At 38.9% G+C, this 23,063-nt stretch overlaps 1 protein-coding gene across 5 annotated transcripts in view; it reads right to left on the minus strand.

Moving 5' to 3' along the window:
• TSNARE1 (t-SNARE domain containing 1) overlaps positions 1 to 23,063 on the minus strand; it is a 408,620-nt gene that overhangs the window by 46,428 nt on the left and 339,129 nt on the right. For all 5 annotated transcript variants that reach the window (XM_015856414.2, XM_032442928.1, XM_032442929.1 and 2 more), the window contains one exon: positions 10,204 to 10,319. In XM_015856414.2, coding sequence (XP_015711900.2) covers positions 10,224 to 10,319 — 96 coding nt within the window. In that variant the 3' untranslated portion in view covers positions 10,204 to 10,223. The remainder of the gene's footprint in view (positions 1 to 10,203; positions 10,320 to 23,063) is intronic.

Genomic DNA, 23,063 nt, shown 5'->3' on the forward strand with positions numbered 1-23,063 from the left:
CAGTGGAAAATTATCGAGCACCAAAGAAGAAAATCAGAAACTATCGCTAGCGATAGGGGGCAGAGAAACATTAAAAAGAGTGAGGCAAAAATAACTACTGAAATATATTCTATACTTATAAAATTAGCTTTAATGAACTATAAAATAAATAAGCCTTAATGAACTATGGCAGCCACTTACAATTATTTCTGTACTAATAAGCTTGGAAAAAGTATTTGCTATATACTGGTAGTTAACAAGATATGTTTTGAATATATAACTCAATAAAAGAGAAATTGCCACAAATTAAAGGGATTCCAGGAAGTTTGTGTATCTGTCACACCACAACAAAATTTGAGAGTCAAAGGAAAAAGTTTTCTAGGCCAATAAACACCCAAATTTGTTCATACAAGATGAAATGTAGTTTTTATAGCTTCTCTCCAGCATTAAATTTCTCTTCTGTACTCTTATTAATTCCGTGTTCTGGAAAAAAAAAGGTAAATAAATATTGGTTATTTGGATCTGCCTTGTACAGAACATTTAATAGGAATCCTTAATTGCATGTTGTAAATGTAATACAAATGGTAGCTGTAAAGCCAAGAGTAGTTTTGCTTACAATAATCAGTAAGAATGCCTCTTCATATAGCAAACTCCTTAACAAGACCCAGGAATAGACATCAGTAAAACAACCCTTACACAAAACAAAATGAAGGATAGCCCATTTAAGCACAAGAAATGGGGTGCACCATCGAATGTGGGTGATGTCAAAAACAGAAGCATGATTTACAGGAAAGCTGAGAAGTCTCCATCCTTGGATGTGCTCAAAACCTGTCTAGATTCAGCCCCAAGAATCTGCTTTGGTGACCTGGCTTTGAGGAATGGGTTTGGACAAGATGATTTGACGTGGTATTAGAATAGACTGCCCAGGTGGTGGAGTCACCATCACTGGAGATGTTCAAGAAAAAGTTAGATGTCGCACTGTATGACATGATCTGGAGAGGTAACAGGCATGGGTGATGGCTGGACTAGATGATCTTAGTGGTCTTTCTAATCTTAATGATTCAATTCTATGATCCTTGATGGACCCTGCCAACCTCAGCCATTCTTTGATTCCATAAAACACTGGCACATCAGAAGTTTGGCTTCTATACAGGTAAAAAGGTGTCCAACCAAGAACCAAAGTGCAGTGCAGGCAGTTATTAGCAAAGCCTTATGTTGGGTGGGCTTCTTTTCAAAAATCCCTTTAATCTAAACTTGCACAGAAGCTGTTCAAGATAATGCTGCTGTGTGCTTCTTCTTCTTTAAGCACTCGAACTTTAAGAGGAAAAAGCAGATGTCTCAAAAGTGTTTCACAGGTGATGCGGCTTTTTTATCTAAAGACTAGGCAGACGATCACAAACAATCAAATTAGTGTTGTCTAATGAGGTACTGCTTGTCAGCAGAGAGACAGCAAAGTCTGGGATGTTATTTCTAGCATGTTTTGATGACATGACATCAAAACTAAAGCATTTTTCTCCGCGCTCTCCATGACTGTACATGGATAGCCAAAGTGGTTCAGTTAACGAGAGGTAATTCAATCAACACCTCTAATGTGAAAACTGATATGATCTATCTTACCTCTAGTCTACTTTGTTTATCTTTTCAGTGACAAGAAATTTTGCCTTCTGCTGGAATGATCAGATTCATTTGAGAAAGGCTTTCAGCATAGAAATTCCCCAACGACCTGTTTCTGAAAGTGAAAATGGTTTATGCTCTATACAGCACAGTCATTTGACATTGTAATGGTAAAAGCCATTTCAGTGTAAAAATATGGCTATTAATTAGGGAATTAATAATGTGTCAAAGCTTGAGCAACTTCCTTACCAAACTCTGAAGTAAAAGAGCCATCTCTCTAGGATTTCTTAGGAAAAGCAGAGTTTTCTTTAATAAGCACTTAAGTCAAAAGTTTCCAGAAACATCTGAAAAGGTCATTTCGAGAGCAGAAACATAACCTGCAAATTAAAGGTTGTTGTGCAAGAGACCAACTCCTATTAAAGCCTAATGAAAATACAAAAGGCATTTCAGAAAATCCACTGAGCATGGTGGAATAATAAGTTAGGTTTTAAAGACAGCTTGCCAATCTACATCCTAAAGAAAACTATAATTTTATTACTTATACATTAAACAGATATAATATTACCAAGATGTGGATAATTGTAAGGTAATCTAAGAAGGTTCATATATGCACAGCTACTGAAGGCACAGAAACCACTAAAAAATAACAGTCATGGAATTTTTTCATTTTTTCCAATTCTCAAAGGCCCAGAAGTTGAGGAGTCCATGGAAACAGTCTTGAATGAGTCATCTAACCTTTATCTGATTTCACCCTCCAGTTTAAATAATACCTCCCAGAGCATTAAGGTGACTCGCTCACTGGATAGAGGTTAAAGCTGTCAATGTGGTCTACCTGGACTTCAGTAAAGCCTTTGACACTGTCCCCTACAACATTCTCATGGAGAAGCTGGCTGCCCATGGTTTGGATGGGCATATGCTCTGCTGGGTGAAACACTGGCTGGATGGCCGGGCCCAAAGAGTTGTGGTCAATGGAGTTAAATCCAGTTGGTAGCTGGTCATGAGCAGTGTCCCCCAGGGCTCAGTACTGGGGCTGTTTCTATTTAACATTTACATTGATGATCTGGATGAGGGGATTGAGTGAACCCTCAATAAGTTTGCAGATGACACCAAGTTGGGAGGGAGTGTTGATCTGCCAGAGGGGAGAAGGGCACTACAGAGGGACTTGGATAGACTGGATCAATGGGCCAAGGCAAACTGTATTGAATTTCAACAGGGCCAAGTGTCAGGTACAGCATTTTGGTCACAACAACCCCAGGCAACCCCACAGGCTGGGGAACGGTTATTGGAAAGCTGCCTGACAGAAAACGACCTTGTTGTACTGATGGACAGTTGGCTGAATATGAGCCAGCAGTGTGCCCATGTAGACAAGAAGGCTGATGGCATGCTGGCTTGTATCAGGAATGGTGTGGTGAGCAGGACTAGGGAAGTCATCCTGCCCCTGTACTCGGTGTTGGTGAGGCATCACCTCGAGTACTGTGTTCAGTTTTGGGCACCTCAGTACAAAAAATGGTCATGGAGGTGCTGGAGCAGGTCTGGAGAAGGGCAAAAAGGTTTGTGAAGGGCTTGAAAAATCAGCCCTATGAGGAACACATAAATATAGCACATTAATATTATGTGTAGGGAAAGTGAATATCTATCAGCTGAAGTGTCAGCAATGAAGTCTTCTTCAAACTCTCTCCTTCATATGCAGAAGTTACTCATAGTCCTTTTACCATTTAGAGCCAAGAAAAAACAGGATGAACAAAGAACTCCCTGGACAATTATTTTCTGCTTTTTGCCCCTTCCACAACACCAAGATGTCTCTGACTTGGAGGGGCTAAATAAGACTGATAACCCAAGCACCGTCAACTGAAAGTGTCACTCAACAGGGCTGGATGATAGTGAGCAGTTTATAAATCTGTGTCTCTCATGTAAAGAGCCTAATCTTCCCTTCTCATGGTTCTAGTGATTTATGTCTCACAGAACTCTCCCGAGCTATTCATCATACTGAAAACATTGATGTTCCCTCAACCAGACACCTCTCCTCATAAGGAACTGAAAATATCCATAGGGAAGTGGACACTTCTGACATTTGAAGGTTTTGGACATTCACTTAGGACAATCTTTTCCCAACTGAAATGCCAATCTGTAGGCACCTAAAGCCATATAAGATTAAAGAAGTTAATGGAAAGATCAGTGATGACCACAATTCCAGCAGATATTCATTTTTCTTTTCACAAATAAATAACACAGAATATGAGTCCAGAATGGTTACTGGTCTAAACCAAAGATCTGAACCGTTTTCAAAAACAAGGGTATGGCCATTTTTATAGCCATTTTTCTGTGTTCTTTGTTTTTGTTTTAATTTGATTTAATTGAATTTAGTTTTCATCTCAGTAGAAACCAAGTGCTTCTGTTCTTTACCTCAGTAGAAACTCAGTGCACTGAACTGAAGACCAGCATCTTCTGTCACATCCTTGTAAGTGTGTCTTCATGGCTGAAGTTTAAAGGCCTTGCAAAGCATAAATTATTTATGCTAGCAGTGCCTTTTGTAAACTCAGATCAGAGACTTTGCATCCCTCTGAAGGATCAGCACTTTGCACAATCACTTACTGGGGGTACTCCATTTTCCTACCAATTACAAAGAACCAGTGCAGAAATTTCAGACCTGACAAAGAAAGCTGCTGATTGCTCAGGAGTCCTACCGACTGTATTCAAATCAATGAATTCATATTACTACACATTAATTGAGCTGCAGGGCTGCAGATTAAGATGAAAGCAACGTAATGCATCCTCCTTTAGCACCTTTCACAGCAGAATTAATAACCTGGAATTACGTGATGCTTGTAAAGGCCCAAATACATGCAGACGGACAGCTATCAAGGTCAATCTGAAATGCATTCAGCCACAGTAAGCTCATCGTGTGATACCCCATCAAAATGTTCATCTGACTGAAGGTTTTGAAGGTTTGTATAATTGGTGAAAACTCAGAGAACTTCTTAGGAATAAATTCACCTATTTCCTGGCATGTTCCTTTCTTGCTCTGTTATTTTGAAAGGATGTAAGGTTGACTTTTGCCTCCTAAAAAACTCATTTTCTACTGGTGATTATTTCTCTCTTCTACATGTTTGAACCATAGATTTCAACTGGCTATCATCATAATTTAGTTAAAAGAAATGCAGATGTGGCTTGTGGAAATGGAATCAGAAAAGGCTTTAAGAATATAAATGTTAGCTTGAATTAAGAAATTGGGCCAAATCTTAAAACCAGACCTATGAAATATTAATCGGTGAAAATTCAGATCTCATTTCTGACTGGTTTACATTCAAAGCACAAAAGTTACTGCAGAATCAGAATGCACCTCAGTTTTCCTTGTCAGAGCAAAAATTGAGTGAGGATGCCAAGATCTGAGTAATTAATTATAGACTACAAGGTAAGAATTGAATTGACAAAAGCTGACACCTGACTGTAAATGTAGCAAACTTCACAAAAAAAATAGGAAACAAGGAAAATATTGTAAAGTTATTGATTTCTGATGGTTCTGTAGGGCAAGCATTGCAGGAAAGGCACAACCAAGGCAGGTAGGTGAATAATTTTGGAATCACAGAATCACAGAATGACCTGGGTTGGAAGGGATATCAAGAATCGTGAAGCTCCAACCCCCCTGCCTGGCAGGGCCACCAAACTTCCACATTTACTAGATCAGGTTGCCCAGGGCCCCATCCAACCTGGCCTTGAACACCTCCCAAGGAATGGGCATCCACAACCTCCCTGGGCAGCCTGTTCTAGGACCTCACTACTCTCATAGTAAAGAACTTCCCCCTGACATCCAACCGAAATCTTCCCTCTTTCAACTTAAAATCATTTCCACTTGTCCTGAATCTAAATGACAGCAGTAAAAAAAATATTAAAAACCATACAGAGCTCAAGAGGCTGAAGGAAGGTTGAAAACTGAAACACTTATGTCATTAATATGCCATAGACAGACTTGTAAAGACAGAGACAATAAGTAAAGCTGTCTCCATGATACTAAGTTAAACGGCAAAAGCAATACCATGAATTAAAGCTGTTTCTTTTTGCTTGTTTGCCCTAAGTTAGGTAGAGGTCATTAAGGTCGACTTACAGCTCTGATAAACTCTGAATAGGAAATGCTCTGTTCTTGTGACCTAACATCATCCGTCCAGCGATGCACCAGGACAATGTCAGAATTCCTATTGCGTGAGTCCGAAGAGGGTGCCTAGACTTGTCCCCTGATGGGAAGGAATGACTGAACTGTAATGCTGAACACAAATACTTTCAATACTTCCCTCTCTGCCCTAAACAGTCCTCATTATACCAACAGACAGGGGCTCTGATTGCATTTATCGGTGTGTTACTCATGTGTTCTGTCTTAGAAGTGCTTTCTCTTGGCATAGCATGGTACTTTATGCCGAGCAATACCTGCTGCCACGAGTGAAAAGCACAACATGAATGACATCGGAAGAGATGCTCTGAGGCTGATCCAGCAAAAAACACCTCTTACAAAAATATATTTTCGGTGTCTTGGTTTCAAACTTGAAGATTTAAAGCGTTGAGATGAAGATGTTCCTTACATCCCTAGGATGGATGGCATGAAGGGGCATTCCTCTGCTACTCCAAGCACTCACAGTGACTACAACTGCAACTTTTATAACTCTTACTGCACTGCGAAGAACAAGGGGTAAGCCTACAGGGATACTGTAGTAAACAGAATACTGGAAAAAACAGTAAATTAAAAACAAACACCAAAGATAGACTGCGTAAAATCAGCTGCCTGAATCTCATTCTCATTGGTCAGGATGAGGAAAACATTTATCCATATAATAAGCCGGTAAATGAATTAGGCAAAGAAAATTGTGATTCAAAAGGAGAAAATATAAACAAATTAAGACAATATTTTCCAGTTTTCGATAATGATTAACTCAGTTTAAATTCAAAAAGAGACTGCTAAATGTTTAGAAAATAGATACTTGGAGCCTGACTATCGCTTTTCCATATGTACTGCAGTCGTGCAGGAGATGTGTTGGCCAATATGTTGTTTTTTTTAACTATACATTAAGGACTAAATGCTGATTGAATTAAGAGTGGAACTCTTCCCTCAGTATACTTTTTAGAAGTTTATAGTGTTTCAAAGCAGTCACATTAACAAGAAAGGAATGCATTAGTGGTTGTACAGGAAGATCCTGAGGGCTGGAGCAGCTCCCCTACAAGGACAGGCTGAGGAAGCTGGGATTGTTCAGTCTGGAGAAGAGAAGGCTGCAAGGAGACCTCATTGCAGCCTTCCATTACCTAAAGGGAGCCTATAAATGGGAGGGGAGTCAAGTCTTTGAAAGGGTAGGTAACAGCAGGACAAGGGAAAATGGTTTTAAGTTGAGGGAGGGAAGATTTAGTTTAGATATCAGGGGGAAGTTCTGTACAATGAGAGTAGTGTGGTGCTGGTACAGGCTGCCCAGAGAGGTGGTGGATGCCCCATCCCTGGAGGTGTTCAAGGCTACTTTGGATGGGGCTGTGGGCAGCCTGGTCTAGTATTAAATGTGGAGGTCAGTGGCCCTGCCTGTGGCAGGGGGTTTGGAGACTGATGATCCTTGAGGTCCCTTCCAACCCAAGCTATTCTATGATTCTATGATTCCTGAATCATGAAGTCCTTGTGCTTCCATTTGATGAAGACTGGGACAATATTCTGCTCAGGGATCAATTGCACACTGTTGTTCTGTTCTTCCATTGCTGTCCATTACAGTCAACAACTGCATCAGGAGCCCCAAGTGAAATACTGTTTCCTGGGTTCTTGCCTTTTCATTCACTGACAGAATCTAAGGTTGCAAAGAAGAGTAAATTCATAGAGTTTAAGGACTCAGTCCCACAACCTCTGTCTGATTGAAATGTGTCAGGGAATGTCAGGCAGGGAAGACACCTTCTGCTGCAATGACTTCTGCCAAGAAAAGGGCTCAAAACAGTTAAGTCATCTTTCTTTGGATAAATCATTCTTTCTTTTTTCTATTAAATATGCCCTAGACTCGGGATTCCAACAGTCTCAATTGTCATCTTAGGTAATTGTGCACTCATCCAAATGAGTCACAAACTACAAATGACACAGAAAGTCCACACAGGCTAAGAAATCCTGACACTAGACAAAGAAATCGTTAAACGAGGGACCTCCTTTAGTTTGCTGCTGTGGTACTGTCCTTTTCAGATGTTTACTGATGTAAATTAAAATCAAAAACAATAACAAAACAACAGCAAAATGAGCAGCTGCAGTTTTGCTACAATATGAGCAATGTGACCCAAAATCTTCTGGGCTATTTTCCTGAGGTGTCAGCAAACAAACGTAAAGACATAAGGCCCCAGGAGTTTCTTCATGTCCTCCGTAGATGCTCTACCTTCTTTCTGCCAGACAAAACTGCCCCAAGGGAGCAGTGACATACTTACAACAAGGGGCTCATCAGGCAGAAATCAGGGCTCAGAGCTCTCCTGAACAGCTGGTCTCTCTGCACGCACTTGGACAGCAGCTGATGGTGTCACCAATGCTTGGAAAAGTGACTGAGAAAAGTGCTCTTTTTTTAACACGACTCATGAAGTGATGTGTCCTATGGAAGGAATGGACAAATTCACTTCTGGTTTGTTTTGAAAAGAAAATAAGTGCTTTTTAGTCTTTCAAGAACCATTGATTCAGCATCATTAATGCAAAAGTAGAAATAGGGAAAACAAGAAGATTTTAATGTTAGTGATCATAATGATCATTAGTGATCATAGATACTGCGGGCATTTCATTCCTTTAACTCATTGAATAGTGACCTTCATATTTCTCATTGTGTCTGCATGTTTTGAAGTTAAAAAAACCTATTCTGATATCATGCAAATTGGGCTTAAATCACATCCAAAAGTAATTGGTGGTGCTTCTTTTGGTAACTTCCTGATTCAGCACAGAAGAAAGAAGAAAACAGTTTGATGATGAGTTAAATAGAAGTTCTGGCCAGTCATTACTAAACTTGAGATTTTATTCATTTATGTGTCCTCTGACAATTCGGAGTATTTTGTAACCATTTCCCCAACTCTTTTTCTTCCCTTTATTTTCCCTGTACTGTCATGTAGAGCTGTTATGCATTAAAAGCCAGCTGTTCTCTCTCTCCTTAAAGTATGCAACACAATTTTATATGAAACAGTTTGTTGAGGTAGCTGAAAAAAAAAAGTTCCATCATGGACATGGAAATTCTGAAAATGCTCTGTTTTCTTATATTTTCTAAATCTAAATGTGAAATCTGCTACACAACATTTGGGATCAATGTGGGTTAAGAACAATTTATAATGATTATAAAAAACAAGCCTGCTCCCATATAACTCAACACAGACTTTGCCTGCACTTGTATTGCTGGAGAGTAACTCATGCTTTAAACTTAATAATTACTTTTCCAACCGATGAGAAAAAGCACAGCATTATATTTTTCCTGGGGCTTTCATTAAGATCTCTAGGTTCACTTCCCACAAGACATGGATCTCTTAACAGAAGATTAAATCTAGTTTCTGATGGAGTTTTATTGTTAGAATACTTTGGTTCTCTGACTATCTCCTTAAAGGATTTAAATTAAAATGTGTCTAGATTTAGTCAGCTGTTGATAAGATTTGTGATTTCTAGTAGCTGAGAATATTTAAGCACATATGAACCAAGTTTTATTATATTATAAATTGCCATGAGGGATCACATTTTAAACCAGACTTGTGCAGAGTAAAACTAGAGTAATGCAAATAAAATGATTGTAGCTACTCCAGATTTAAATCAGCAGGACAGATCACCATCTGAATCCCTAAGCAGTGTCTCTTATGGAAAGGAGGTGTAAAAATATATGTGGAATTAATGTATGCACATACATATTATATAAAATGACCCCTTTATATATTAAATAAAAAGATACCTTCCTCACTTCAGCAGTGGCCAAATGCTTTAGTACCTACGCAAGCACAGAAAGCCATTTAATGGACATTTCTCCTAACACTCAATAGTATAGAGCTGATGATTAATCCAAGTTTTTGCATCCACAGTATCATTTGTTTTGAATCAATCCCTGCTATTTCATCTTATAACACAATTAAGAATGAAGACATATTAAAGGGCAATGAATTTATCCTGAAATGGAAGAACAGCCATACCAACAATAAGGAACTTTTGTAAAATGAAGCAATAACCAAAATCTATCAATTCTTTTCTCTTACTTCACTGTTGTTCCAGAAGACTGTTCAGTCTAGAAAATCTATGCTAAAATTGCCAGAAATGACTGCAGTGAGCTTCAGCACCTCTATGGGTGCACTCTGGAAAATCTCCATAGGATGCTGGATCCTCATTCCTACCCTGTGGTCTTCAATATCACTTCAGCACATCTAATTTAGTGGATTTAGGATTCATTCATTAGCACTTCTGTAAGTCCGTATGAAAAAAGAAATACGACAAAGGTAGCAAACAACAAAAGAATGTTATTTCCAAGCTCAAACACTCCTTAAAGGAAATAATTCTCCCAGGCCAAACCTGAACCTGCAAGCTAGGATAAAACTTTCTCAGCATTACCAGGTTCCTGAATTGTCTCCCAGTCATCTCACAGAGTATAAGATTTTTAAGGCTTTTACCTGCAGAAACAGTCATCAGATCAGCTTTTGACTGAGACTGCAATGATTATGACGATGAACAGCAGAACGGCCACAGCAGCAGAGAGGAGGCAGCACTTCATCTTCCTGGCTCGTAGCTGAAAGAAGAGAAAGAAATAAAAGCATGGATATTTGAATAGGAAGATGGAAAACATATTCACGAAGAAATGATGCTATTTTTCCATTGATGAGACTATCTGAAACAAAACAACATGAGACAACATGGAGAACTTGTATCTTTGTTCATAATGATCCATTCTTCCGAATGATCCTTGTTCTCCATCAGCACAGGATGCTAATAGGTCATTAAGCAATTAAGCATCCAGCAGTAGGTTAACACTCCAAATGAGAATTTCAAAGACTGTATGGGGGCTTTTACTTCAGATCCTTTGCAGAGATGTTCCTTTATTTTGCTCTCTCACTGCAAATTTACATTCACTATTATTCTTGCATTTATTTAAAGAGTGTAAAGCAACCATCAAACTCAACCATAAACAGACTTATTGGAGGGTAAAAGAGACAGGGCCAAGCCTGTATTCTGATATTTAGGTTAACATTTTATGACCTCGCCCTGGCTGGAAAGTCAGGATAATGATTCCTACTCTGTTTACATCTCTTATGAGATTCAGTAACACCATCCTTTTTATAGCCCCCATGCACTTAACCCGCCCTATCTTGTGAAGAAGACTATCCTGTATGTTGGCGAAGTGATGGATGCAACGCTTGTTTGTAGGTATCCTTTGGGAGCTAGTGGGGAGTCTATAGCCCTAGATTGATCGCATAGCTCTTGCAAGCTTTTCAGTGCCCTAATTAGTGAAGAAAGACATTAGCACATAGCAGGTAGGGCAAATTGTTCTGATCACCAGATAGGATCTACAGACCATAGTATAGGGACCTTGAGGAATGCGCAATAATAAACAGCATACATTATAATAGTAATCACAGCAAACTCTGGTAATTATCCCCAGTTGAGGTTAACAGAGAGTGACTGGTAAAATGAGATTATAAACATTGTCTTGTCATTGTGGAGAGAAGTTGGGAAACAAATAATGCAGTCCTGTGACTCTTAATAGCCCCAAGACATCATGGCACACTGAAAACACATCACCATCAGAAATTTAAGGGCTAAACAACTTGCATATGCTATGATTTTAGTTTTCCCAGGTATGCATGTACAATTAATGAAAAAATATTTTTCCCCAGCAGGATCTCTAACTTGCTCAGTGAATGGGTAATTATTGCACAACACACATACTATATTTATATACATTTTACTTACAGATATTCTTAGGACATCCATCAAAGCCATGCTTACATGAGACCACAAAAAACTTTAAACCTTTCACTTAACATCAAGGTCCTAATATTTCTATTGAAGTTTCAAGACAGTAGAACCATTTAAAGAGTTATCTTCCCTTCCAAACAGCAATGTGGTTATGGGTTCATTTTAAGGCAAGAAAGTGGAGACATAAACCATAGCCGGCAGCCTGGGTGATCTCAGGAAAGTTCAGATTCCCCAAATAGTAAAAAATAATAACAATAGAAGTACGATTTAGTTTCTTGAATCAAGGTTAATCCACATGGCAAACCATTTCCAAATCTTCAACAGGATCATTTCTCCCAAGGGCAAGATCCTGTAAAATGATTCATTTATTTCAGGACATAATTATTCAGGGAGCTTTGCCTTTTTGTAGCATTTCCCATTCCTTCAACTCCAAGATGAGTTGATTTCACTCATCTTTTTCCAGCCCTTTCTCCCCTCAGCTGCTGGAGATCTTTCCTTTACATTGTCCCCCTTAACATCACTGTTTATTTTCCTTGACTTTTCTAGGCTCTGCACAGGAAGCCTTACAGGCATTTGACCTCCTCTCAGTTCCCATGGCCCAGTGCAACCTGCATCCACAGTTACAGGACCAACTGTATGATAATTGTGCCAAGCTTCTTCTACTGGTGAGGAACACTTACTGAAATAATGGCATGCCTAGGAACAATAACACAGTGCAGGTACTGACAGCTGAGGTATAAACAAACTGAACTTCATTTTGGGAAACACTGACTGCCTTTAACTATTAATGAAAATATGTACCTATATATCTAAATATAAGAGATATAGAAAACCTGACAGAATTTCAGGCCAGATTTTGGACAAGTTTAAAGCAACTAAAAAGTCTAATCTTCTGGTAGAAAACATATGACAAAAAACTATAAGCAGTCTTATCTGAGTTTATTTCAATGTATGTTAGTTTACCCTGTCCCAGTCTGTTTTAAGACCATTTCCCATAACACGAGGAACTTGTTGATTAAATTTGAGCTGATCTATTTTCCTTGTAAACATTTGCCCAAGATGAAAAGAATATAGTGTTGGGGAAAAAGAGAAATCACCATCAAAAACAGAAGCAGCCCAAATCCTGCAGTAGAAAGTAATGGCTCTATACGAGTTATTTTGCTAAGTTCTCAGGCTTTTTTAGTAACACATTATTAGTAAAGATACGTTTTAGTCTCGACAAAAGCTCTTTAAAAACACATGTGAAATAGTGAGGAGTGAAAAGCAGAGAAGGATCGAGCAAGGCTATTTAGGGACACAGCTGAGGAGTGCTTTATATTGACAGGAGAAGTGGATGTGACTGAGCCTGGAAGAAATCTTTCCATCACCACTTCATAAAAGAAGCTGTAGGTCATGTTCTATGGCCTAGAAGGTATTTCTTTCTTGGGGGTGAAATGTTAAGAGGCGTTCTAATTATGTCACAACAGACAGTTAAATCATTAGCAACTATTAAAGCCCAATACTGCTGTAGGCCCAGAAAAGTAAGGTTCGTTTTGGAAAATCCTAAGTAAATGCAGTTAAAAGGAGAATAAATAAATACATAAATGCGTCTTTGCTAGAGAATCAAATGCTGGCAAGAGCAAAGCATAAATAAGAGGAGAGTGGTCCAGAGGAAACTGCTTTTCCTGTGTGATTCAGATATGGAAAAGCAGCATTGTGGTTCTCTGCCATCTACAGATTGCTTCCACTGTAGAATGCAGTTCAAGGAGGTAGAGAATTCCCAACTGGCCTTAGTAAAGAGGTCAAATATAAGAAGAACATAAAGCTATTAGAGAGTATCCAAAGGAGGGATGTAATGATCACAGAAACACAGAATTGTAAGGGCTGGAAGGGATCTCTAGAGATCATCTACTCCAACCCCCCTGACAAAGCAGGCTGACCCCAGGTTGCACAGGTAGGTGTCCAGGTGGGTCTTAAATGTCTCCAGAGAAGGAGACTCCACAACCTCTCTGGGCAGTCCATTCCAGTGTTCTGTCACCCTTACTGCAAAGAAGTTTTTAAACACATTTGTGCAGAACCTCCTATGCTTCAATTTGTGGCCATTTCCTCTTGTTCTGTCATCACACACTGCTGAAAAGAGTGTGGCCTCATCCCTCTGCCTCCTGCACCATAGAAATTTATAGACATGATGGGGAAGACTCTGGAAAGCAAAGTATATGGGGAGGGGCTGAGGTCCCTTGCTAGGTTCAGCCCAGAGCAGAATAGGCTGAGGGGAGGCCGCATGGCTGCTCCCACAGCTCTATGGTTGGGGCACTTTTTAGTTTTCCTGCCAGACAAAAGCCCTGGCAGTTTACCATCAGTAGCCAAACTCATCTTGCAAATATCACACCTCCTTACTATCACTCTCCCTGGACTGCGATGAGGAAAGCAGAAAAAGACCATTGCTCAAAATTGCTCAGCATTGCTCTGTAAGTAACTACATGAAAAGAGGTTGTAGTGAGGTGAGTGTTGGCCTCTTCTCTCATATAACTAGTGATAGGATGAGAGGGAATGGCCTCGAGTTATACCAGGGGAGGTTTAGGTTGGATGTTAGGAAATATCACTTCTCTGAAAGAGTGGTCAGGCAGTGGAATGAGCTGCCCAGGAAGGTGTTGGAATCACCAGCTCTGGAGGTGTTCAAGGAATGTTTAGATGTTATGTTGAGGGACATGGTTTAGTGAGAACTATTGGTGATATGCAGATAGTTGGACTGGATGATCTTGAAGGTCTTTTCCAACCTTGTTGATTCTATGATTCTATAATTCTAAGAGAGTTGGCCCAACAGCATGCCTCCCTACCTCCGGCAATGTCAAATAGAAGAAGTATTGACACACCCCAGGCATTTCAGTTAGGTTGTGTGGGCAAGAATCTGTCTTGAGGGAAAGTTCTACCTTTCAGTCTTCATTTCTAAGGTCATTATGGTAAGTGAGCAAAAAGCCACCCTGCACTCAGTATAAAAGGACTCAGTAAGGCTATCCATTTTTACCTGAGGAATGCTGTTTAAATAATGCACAAATAATGAAGCACCAACCAGCAGAACTTCTGCAAGTACAGTTCCACGAACCACGCAATGAAACCTTCACAGTCATGTTTGTTACAGAGATCTATCTCCTGCAAACTCATCTCGGTGGGAGGCATTAAAAGCCAACCAATCCAAAAAAAAACCTCAAAAATCATAGAATCATAGAATTACCCAGGTTGGAAAAGACCTTGAAGATCATCAAGTCCAACAGCAGCCTAACCATAGTACCCTAACTCTAACAGTCCTCTGCTAAATCATAACCCTGAGCACCACAATATAAGACAAATACATATATAAGCACCACAAATAAAACAAACAAACAAACAAAAAGATCTCCATTCTCATGATTCTAAAGAAAACATTCCAATGGTGGAAGAGTTTAACCATCATCAGTGCGGTATTCTCCAATTGTTGGGTTAGGTCTTTTTAATGGTCTCTGTCAGGCAATGAAAATTCCCCTTGATTAATTTTCAAGTACTGTTTCTTTTCAGATTATCGAATCTGTTTGACATAAAATGGGACACTTCTCATGCAAATCTCTGCATAGAGAGCTTTGTGACATTAAAGAGGTTCGTACCATTTCTTTCACCCTGCCCTCAGAGGTCATTTGGTATTGCACTATAGCACTTGTCTGTGCCCTTAATATACATTTTGAAAGCTAATTTGTGGTCTGCTGGATTGGGAGCCCAGGTCCTTAATAACATTTGGACGCATTCATACAGAGGTGATATTATAAATCTGAATCTACTGTCACTCCAAGATACACCAGCAGGGACTCTGCAGAACACTGTGGAGCTCTCATAGGGGAATAAAAAGAAATTCTGGAGTAATGCAGCAGAAGATCAGACCATAAATATATATTTACCTCCAAGTATAATGCAAACATTGAGAAGGGAAAATGCCTCATACACTCTCACTATTGTCTTCATCATTATTATTTTTGTTTTTATATTCTGTTGACAAAATCTCTCATCTAAGTAATACACAGTCATCTCTGATGAGATAGTAAACAGAATGTGTTATTGCTACAGTGAGGAGTATGACCTTTAATGTGTGTAAAAATTAAAATGCGCTGACCAGATTTGGTGACCTTTATGGTAAAGCTTCCTTATAGAGTAACAATGAATTTGCTATTAAATATCACTGCTTCTGCAGGCAGGCTAGAAAAGGCCAGTAATATTATTAAGCACTTTTGGTGTATTTAAATGAGTACAAAGCAGTCAAGTTGGATATGAATAAAACCTACAAGATTTGATAGCAAGTGAAAAAGGCCAGCCTATGCCAGCAAGGGAATATCACTTTGTTTTGTCACATTGGTTTTGTACCTTGACTGCTACATCATTTGGATCAATTTCAAACCTTTCTTTGTGACTCAGTGTCTACATATTTGAAATCTGGCACTAATTCTGCATAGCCTTCCCATTCTAAGTTTCTTTGTGTTTCACTTCTTACTCATTTACCTTTATTTCACCTGCCATCTATAGGCATGATTCCTCTGTGTGTCCTATGGCAAGATTGTGTTTTCTGCCACTTTGCTATTTAGCCAGTGATAACCATTCAGGCTGACATTTTCCATGCCTGAAAAACAGTCTCAACCTGATATATACGTTTCATTTAAATGCAGCCAATTCAAAGATTAAAACTACAGAAAAATGTCGAAGTATCCCACAATGACAAAGATAAAACAAACATTTTCTTTAGTATCTCCATGCTTCAGAGCAGGATGGGGAGCAGAAGGAAGAACGTGGAGAAAGGAGTTTCTATAGTCATTGAGGGTGCACTCTTTATTGTTCCTAAGGAATTTGGCTCTGCTTGGGAAAAGTAAGGCTTCTCAGAGATCCTAGTTCATGTGCACTCATGACTAGTTCAAAATCTGAGGCAATTTTCACTGTCGGCCACACTCCCCTGTACTGATAAGAGCACCATTTTCTGTGCTGATTTGCCTAAAAGCAGAAAGGGGCTGGTGGAGAGACCGTATACACAGATTTAAGTGCTGCATTTTCTAACTTCTAAATGCTTGAAATATCAATCTTAATATCCCCTTAATATACTTGGTGGGGTTTTCTGTGGTTTTTCTTTGGTGTTTTTCTTTTTTTTTTTTTTTTTTTTTTCTTTTTTTTAATGGCTGAAACACCATTTATAATAACACATGATAATAGCTTATATTTCCAGCATGTCTCTCAAGGCAGCAGGCCTCCAACATGATTTACAAATTCACTGTAAAGAGGATTAATTTTCTTTTTTTCCCCAGTACTGGAATGAAGCCATCTACCTCTGGCAGTTGTTTTAATTCTATGTAGCAAATCTAGCCAGCAGTTTAAAGCAGGTAATGACTATCGTGTGCAGCTGAAACACCACATAACCCTCATTTTCCCAAAACCAAAATATTCTCATAAAGTTTTGCAAAAAAATTCCCTGAGATTCTTAACAACTCCACACAGGAGGACATAAAGAACTGAACTTCCCCAATAATTCAAAACTAGAAACAATTGTGTAAGGTAGCTGTGCAATTCAACCACAGTATTGTGCTGCATTCATTAGTTGGTTTATTGTACCATGTGAAAGGAACTGGTTGGCTGGGTTGGGAATGGCAATGTTTGGGTCACAGTGATGCTGGTCTCTATATGCGAGGCTCTGTAGTTCGACTTGTTTTCACTCTAGTCTGTGAGTCATCAGTGTGTCTGTGAGTGGGTTATGGAAGCCAGTGCTCAACTGTGGAACCAAATGAGGAATGATTTCAGCTTATTCTCCAATGCAACAGTGCAAGGCTCCTCACATTAGCTCCATCCATCAGTAACAACTAGATCAAACCTTGCGCTGACTTGCAAGCAGCTTGTAAACAAAGTGTATAATCTGTTCCACACTCGTTGATGTTAATGGAAGAATTTCATCCCATCCTCATGAGGTTCTGCTTCAAGAAAATTAATAGTTTCTTGTATATAGCTGTAGAAAATATTTTATTTGAAAAGTCTAATAAAAAGAAAATGCAGAGTAGAGGGTTGAGCAACAGCCAGAAACAATCTTCAGACCAGCCTCAAACAAATTCAAGTGTCAGAGAAAATAAACAAAAGGCACTTTTAGGGCAGGGGAAAAATAGCAGAATACATAATTTTTGTGAGTGTTTTTTCATGTCGGGACTGAAAGAAATGATTTTCTGATTTCAAAGCACAGTGCTCCTGAGCTTAGACTTGCCTTCAAATCTCAGGTGTAATTAAGACAAATTGCCTTCAGTGTAAGTGTTTAGGCATTACAGAAGAACCTGGTCTGGTTCTACCACTAGCAGGACCTGTATATACAAACAGCAGCCAGTACACCACTGTGAGTGATCTATGAAAAAGCTCCCCCCAGTCCTAAGGAAAATAAGTAAAAGCAATTTGTAGAGCTTCCAGGAAGCACATTGCCATTAGCTCCTCAGAAAGTCAGTACTAGGATCTGATGAATCTCCTAAGTGGAAATGTCACAGAACTATATTAGGCAGTATGCTGTATTTGTATTTTCACTAGACCAATTGAAATGATGAAAAAATACAACAAAAAGCAGAGAAGACTTGTTACTTGCTAATTTCTATCTGTTTTCTCCTTACTGTATTGGTTTATCTAATACAGGTCATTGCATCCTCCAGTCTTTGCTCACCACTATCTCTGGACCATCATTAGCATCATTCCTATCCTACTGCTATCTCTCTTACCACCATTAGCATGTCAAGAAGTGTCAACAAACTATCACGCATTAATTTAGAGTTTTGCAGAACATAGCTGACATCTGCTGCATTGAGCTTTAAATATATATCTAAGCATGGTAACTAGATTGGTTTGGGTACTAAAGTTCGAAAATAAATATGTTTCAATAATAAGATTAAGAGAATTATCCTTAAAAAAAAAAAAAAAAATGAGGAGAATCACCAGGTTTGGCAACCAAGACTATTAAAGCATATGACTGAAATTTCTTGCCTATGCCTACCTGTACAACCTGATTTTACTTTAATTTTTACTTTGCATGGGGGTTGAACTCGATGACCTCTGGAGATCCCTTCCAGCCCCTACAATTCTGTGATTCTCCTTGCGGGAATGCTATTTTTTCACCAGTTTGTGAGCATTAACCATGTCACTGCTGCTCCTTTGCAGTATTGACGCTAGATGAGAGCAAAGTGCAAAGTAATGGTGAGTCAATTACATTGAGACCAGGCATGAAAATCCTACTTGGAGAAAATGATAAACGGTGTGCTGCAAATTTAGGGAATGCACTCCTTTACATTTTGCCTAATGTGGCATACATACATACATACATATATATAATATATCTATACATGCAGACTAAAAGCTACTTAACAGCTTCTTAACCCCTTAAGTACCAATATGCAGGTCTTCACTTATTCAAAATAGATCCTATAACACCAGTGAAGCTAAGAATAATAGTGCTTCCATATTAATGTATTGGGAGGACAGAACTAAATGTGAGGCTGAATGATCACAAAATGGCTTGGGCTGGAATGGACCTCAAGATCATCTAGTTCTGTCATGGACACGACTACCACTCACCAGATCAGACTGCCCAGGATCCCACTCAGCCTGGCCTTGAAGACCTCCAAGGATGGGGCATCCACAATGTCTCTGAGTAAACTGTGCCAATTCCTCACCACCCTCTGAGTAAATAACTTCTAACCTAAATATCCCCTCTTTTAATTGATACTCCTTATTATTAATCTATGATTTAAACTTCTGTTTAAACCTAAAGAGCTCTTCAGGGTCTGAATTGCATTTTTTTATTTTTTTATTTTTACCTCTTGTAGTTTTGTCATTTTCACATCAGCCTGTAAACTTGCATTTTGTTTCTGCATTAAATGCACAAATGCAACATATTCAGTCTGTTTTTCGATGGAGTTTTCTCTGTTTTTATTTCTGATAAACAAGTTCAGCCATTTGTGTGATTAGAAGCTTTATCATTTTCCTGGATGACAGAACTTCTTTGTAATTACAGTCACATAATAAAGCTATGAGTATGGCATTGGAGATCATATGGTGCAGGAAAAAATAACAACAGTATCCTTCATTCACCTCCAAAATAATTGTTCAGAGAGCTCTGCAATATCACCCTTACACTGATGTTCTACTACTACTGTTTCAATTCTCTGAAAGGGTAGATAATAGCAGGACAAGGGGAAATGGTTTTAAGTTGAAGGAGGGAAGATTTAGGTTGGATATCGGGGGAAGCTCTTTACTATGAGAGTATGTATTTACAATTTGCGAAGGATCTCGAATAAAAGAGATCAATATGTTACAACTATCTGATTAATAGCACTGCTTCGTAATTCACCTTGGAGACTGGCCCTACTGACTGAACCCCGATCAGTGCTGCCAGTGCAGAGTTCTGGATGTGAAAAGTATGTGGTAACAGTTTAACTGTGATGGACAACACAGTGGAGCTTTGTGAACTGCACAAAGTGAGGTCCCAAAGGTCATTCCTACAGACCACATCCACTACTAGCAACAACAAGAGGACAATCTGCAAAATTAAGAATTAAATGAAAATAGGAGTCTCTATGGGCAAAAGAGAAAATAGCTTTTCTCTCTCACTTGTATCTCATTGCAAAATTGGAAGGGAGCAGAAAGCAACAAAACTTATTAAATACATATATCTTTGTATAGTCGCATGCAATTTCTGTCACAGTGCGGGTTAGGAGCTGATTTGCAAGATTTGCAGTAAAAAGCAAATTTACTCAAGACATTTCTGCTGTGTAAAGGAAAAGAAAACCTGCAACACTTCATCCGTTGGGCAAGACAACAGAGAGAACATGTCACACAAACATAACAGATTTTTCGCCAAGACAAAGAAATTTTACTTATATATCATGTTACAAGCAGAAGGGACGTCATCTTCTTACATGAGCAGATAGTGGTAGGACAAGGAGAAATGGTTTTAAACTAAAACAGGGGCAATTTCATTTGATGTCAGGGAAAAAAAAATCTTCACTATCAGACTGGAATAGGTTGTCCAGAGAAGCTATGGATGCACAATCCTTAGAAATGGATCAATGGTTCAAGGCAAGAGTGGTCAACCTAATCTAGCACCTGGTTTAGTGGTTGGCAGCCCTGCCTGTGGTGGGGGGGTTGGAACTATATGGCCTTTGAGATCCCTTCCAACCCAAGCCGTTCTATGATTATATGATTTTCTGATCCAAAGACGAAAATTAATAAACTATTGCACCACATTAAGTATAAAACTTTTCTCTGTAGTTCAGTTTGTTGTGACATATTATTGTCAGTATTACACCAGGCGGATGTAACAGGCTGCTGAGAAGATGAGGATATTAATCAGTTTTCAGGGAAAGGCTTATCTGTAAATCCTCCCAAGCCATAATCCCGAAAACTGAACTGAATGACTGGTCTGAAGCTTTGAGAAAGTTTTCAAAAGTAGTTCTGAAAACTTCTACCTCAACTGAAACCTCCATGGGAGATTATGTGCTGGTGGTATTTGGAGAACAACTCAAAGGCAGCAATCTCCAGAGAAGTCCCCACTTATGGATATATATATTTTTTTGAGGTTGGCATTTATGAAACCAGATATTTTTGAACACTCTGGATATATGAAGGGAATCTCTGAAATTGTTAAGCGCCCCAGCTTTTTTTCTATCTTTCTTTTTTTATTTTTTTATTTTTCCCCACCACACTGTTGATCAAAGCTCTCTGCTCTTTAACTCTCTGTTCCTTTCCTCTTCTGACAAGAGCTTAAATAGTTGAGCTCCCTGTGGAAATAAAATATATATATAGATTGATAGCTATGTGGTATGGCTGCATGTGTATTTTCCCCTTTCTGCATGCCAAAGCGTGAATGCTTAGCATATTAATTCATCAAGTTCAGCTTCCTAATGCTAGCCCCTTTAAGTCATTAGAGCTCCTTTTTTTCACTCTAATCCTCTTATTTGGTGATCAGTCTGAGTCTGCCTGTATTTTTTATTTTTTTATTTTTTAAGAATATTTTTAAGTTTCTGGAACAGATGAAGTAAAGTTTTCTCTTAATCTACTTCACAGACTCAAACACATTAGTTAGTGTAATCCTTAGGCCTACAATTGTTTTGTGTCAGTTCTCTGTTTCTTCTGTTCCTCTTTATGAATGGAAGGATGATGTTTCTTTTAGGTGTGCTATGTATGTTGAACGCTGACCAGCAGAGAACTAAATGAATTTAAATGAATATGGCAAAGACCGTAACAGCCACTATAATGTGCTTCAACCGGAAGAACCACCAGCAGACCCTTTTCTTTAGTGAGTCACTCCTAAAATTGCTCATAATGCTTTTCTTCTTCTTACTCTAATTATCTGCCATTAAAGTCTGCCTATGCACAAGCGTTGTGAGCGTACAGATTAATCTCAAGACACCAGGCAGATACTACATCACGGACAAGAAAACTTCCAGTCACCTCTGACTCAACTTTCTATTTCTGTAGATAAATAAATCCATTCTCATTAACAGACTTCCTCTTGTTTGCTACACATACTTTAAAAGGCAGAAAAACCACTTATAATAGCAACATCATGTTTCAGAGTTTAAACGCATCAAAGAAAAGGCCTCACCATCCCCCTCACTTCTCAGCTACAGGGCACAGGGAAACTCACTAAAGCAATGGGCAATAACATATTTTTTAACAGAAGTTTAACTGCTCTTCTATTCCCTCTGTGATCTCTCAAACCTCATTTAAAGACAGAACTTCATTTATCCACTTCAGCAAAAAGCTGTAGACAGCAAGCTGTTTCCTCTTTCTGTTTCTTACAGAAGAAGCGGGGAAAAAAGAAGTAGGGAAAAAAAAAAAAGAAATAAAAAAACACAAGAAAAGAAGTCAGCATAAGGGCAGTCCCACATCAACTAATCTCTGCAGTAAATTAATTAAACAATTATATTAGCCAAGCCTTCACTTCTGATGTGGCACAGCTGACATTAATTGAGCCACAATCAAGATAGTAATTCAGGTTAATTGGATTTCCACTGTCAGCAGCTATCAGCTTGTTTCAATATGCTGCTGTCATTTAAGAATAATTAATCATGGATGACTTTATTGGATGGCATGTGCTGACAGCTGATGGTGTGGTGACGCTTGAAAAAGTTGGTGATTGCTGTAGGCCTACTGAACAGCAAGGCTGGTTTCCTTCCTAGACATTATTCTAACCTCACTGCTTCTTGAGACCCAAAATTTGCTACCATGAAGTGCTGACAGCAATATTCACTGACTCTTACATGTGTGCAGAGAGAAAAAGAGTTGGCTGCAGAATGAAGCAGCCATTCCTACTAAAATAATGCTACAAAAGATCAGAGGGAAATGCATGTTCTACTGCAGCCTTCAGGCACACAATTATTGTTTGGCTATTGCTAAAGTGGCAAAAGATTTGATGACGCAATAGTTCATTTACTGCAAGAATTGGAACGCCAAGCTTGATCCAGGGTTATTTGCTCTTCTTCATTCATAATAAGCTGTTACTTTGGTTAGCATCTGATAATATAATCTATTCAATCTGTTGCCAGAATAT

Source organism: Coturnix japonica, chromosome 2, assembly GCF_001577835.2.
Source record: "Coturnix japonica isolate 7356 chromosome 2, Coturnix japonica 2.1, whole genome shotgun sequence".
In the NCBI taxonomy this organism is placed as follows: Eukaryota; Metazoa; Chordata; class Aves; order Galliformes; family Phasianidae; genus Coturnix; species Coturnix japonica.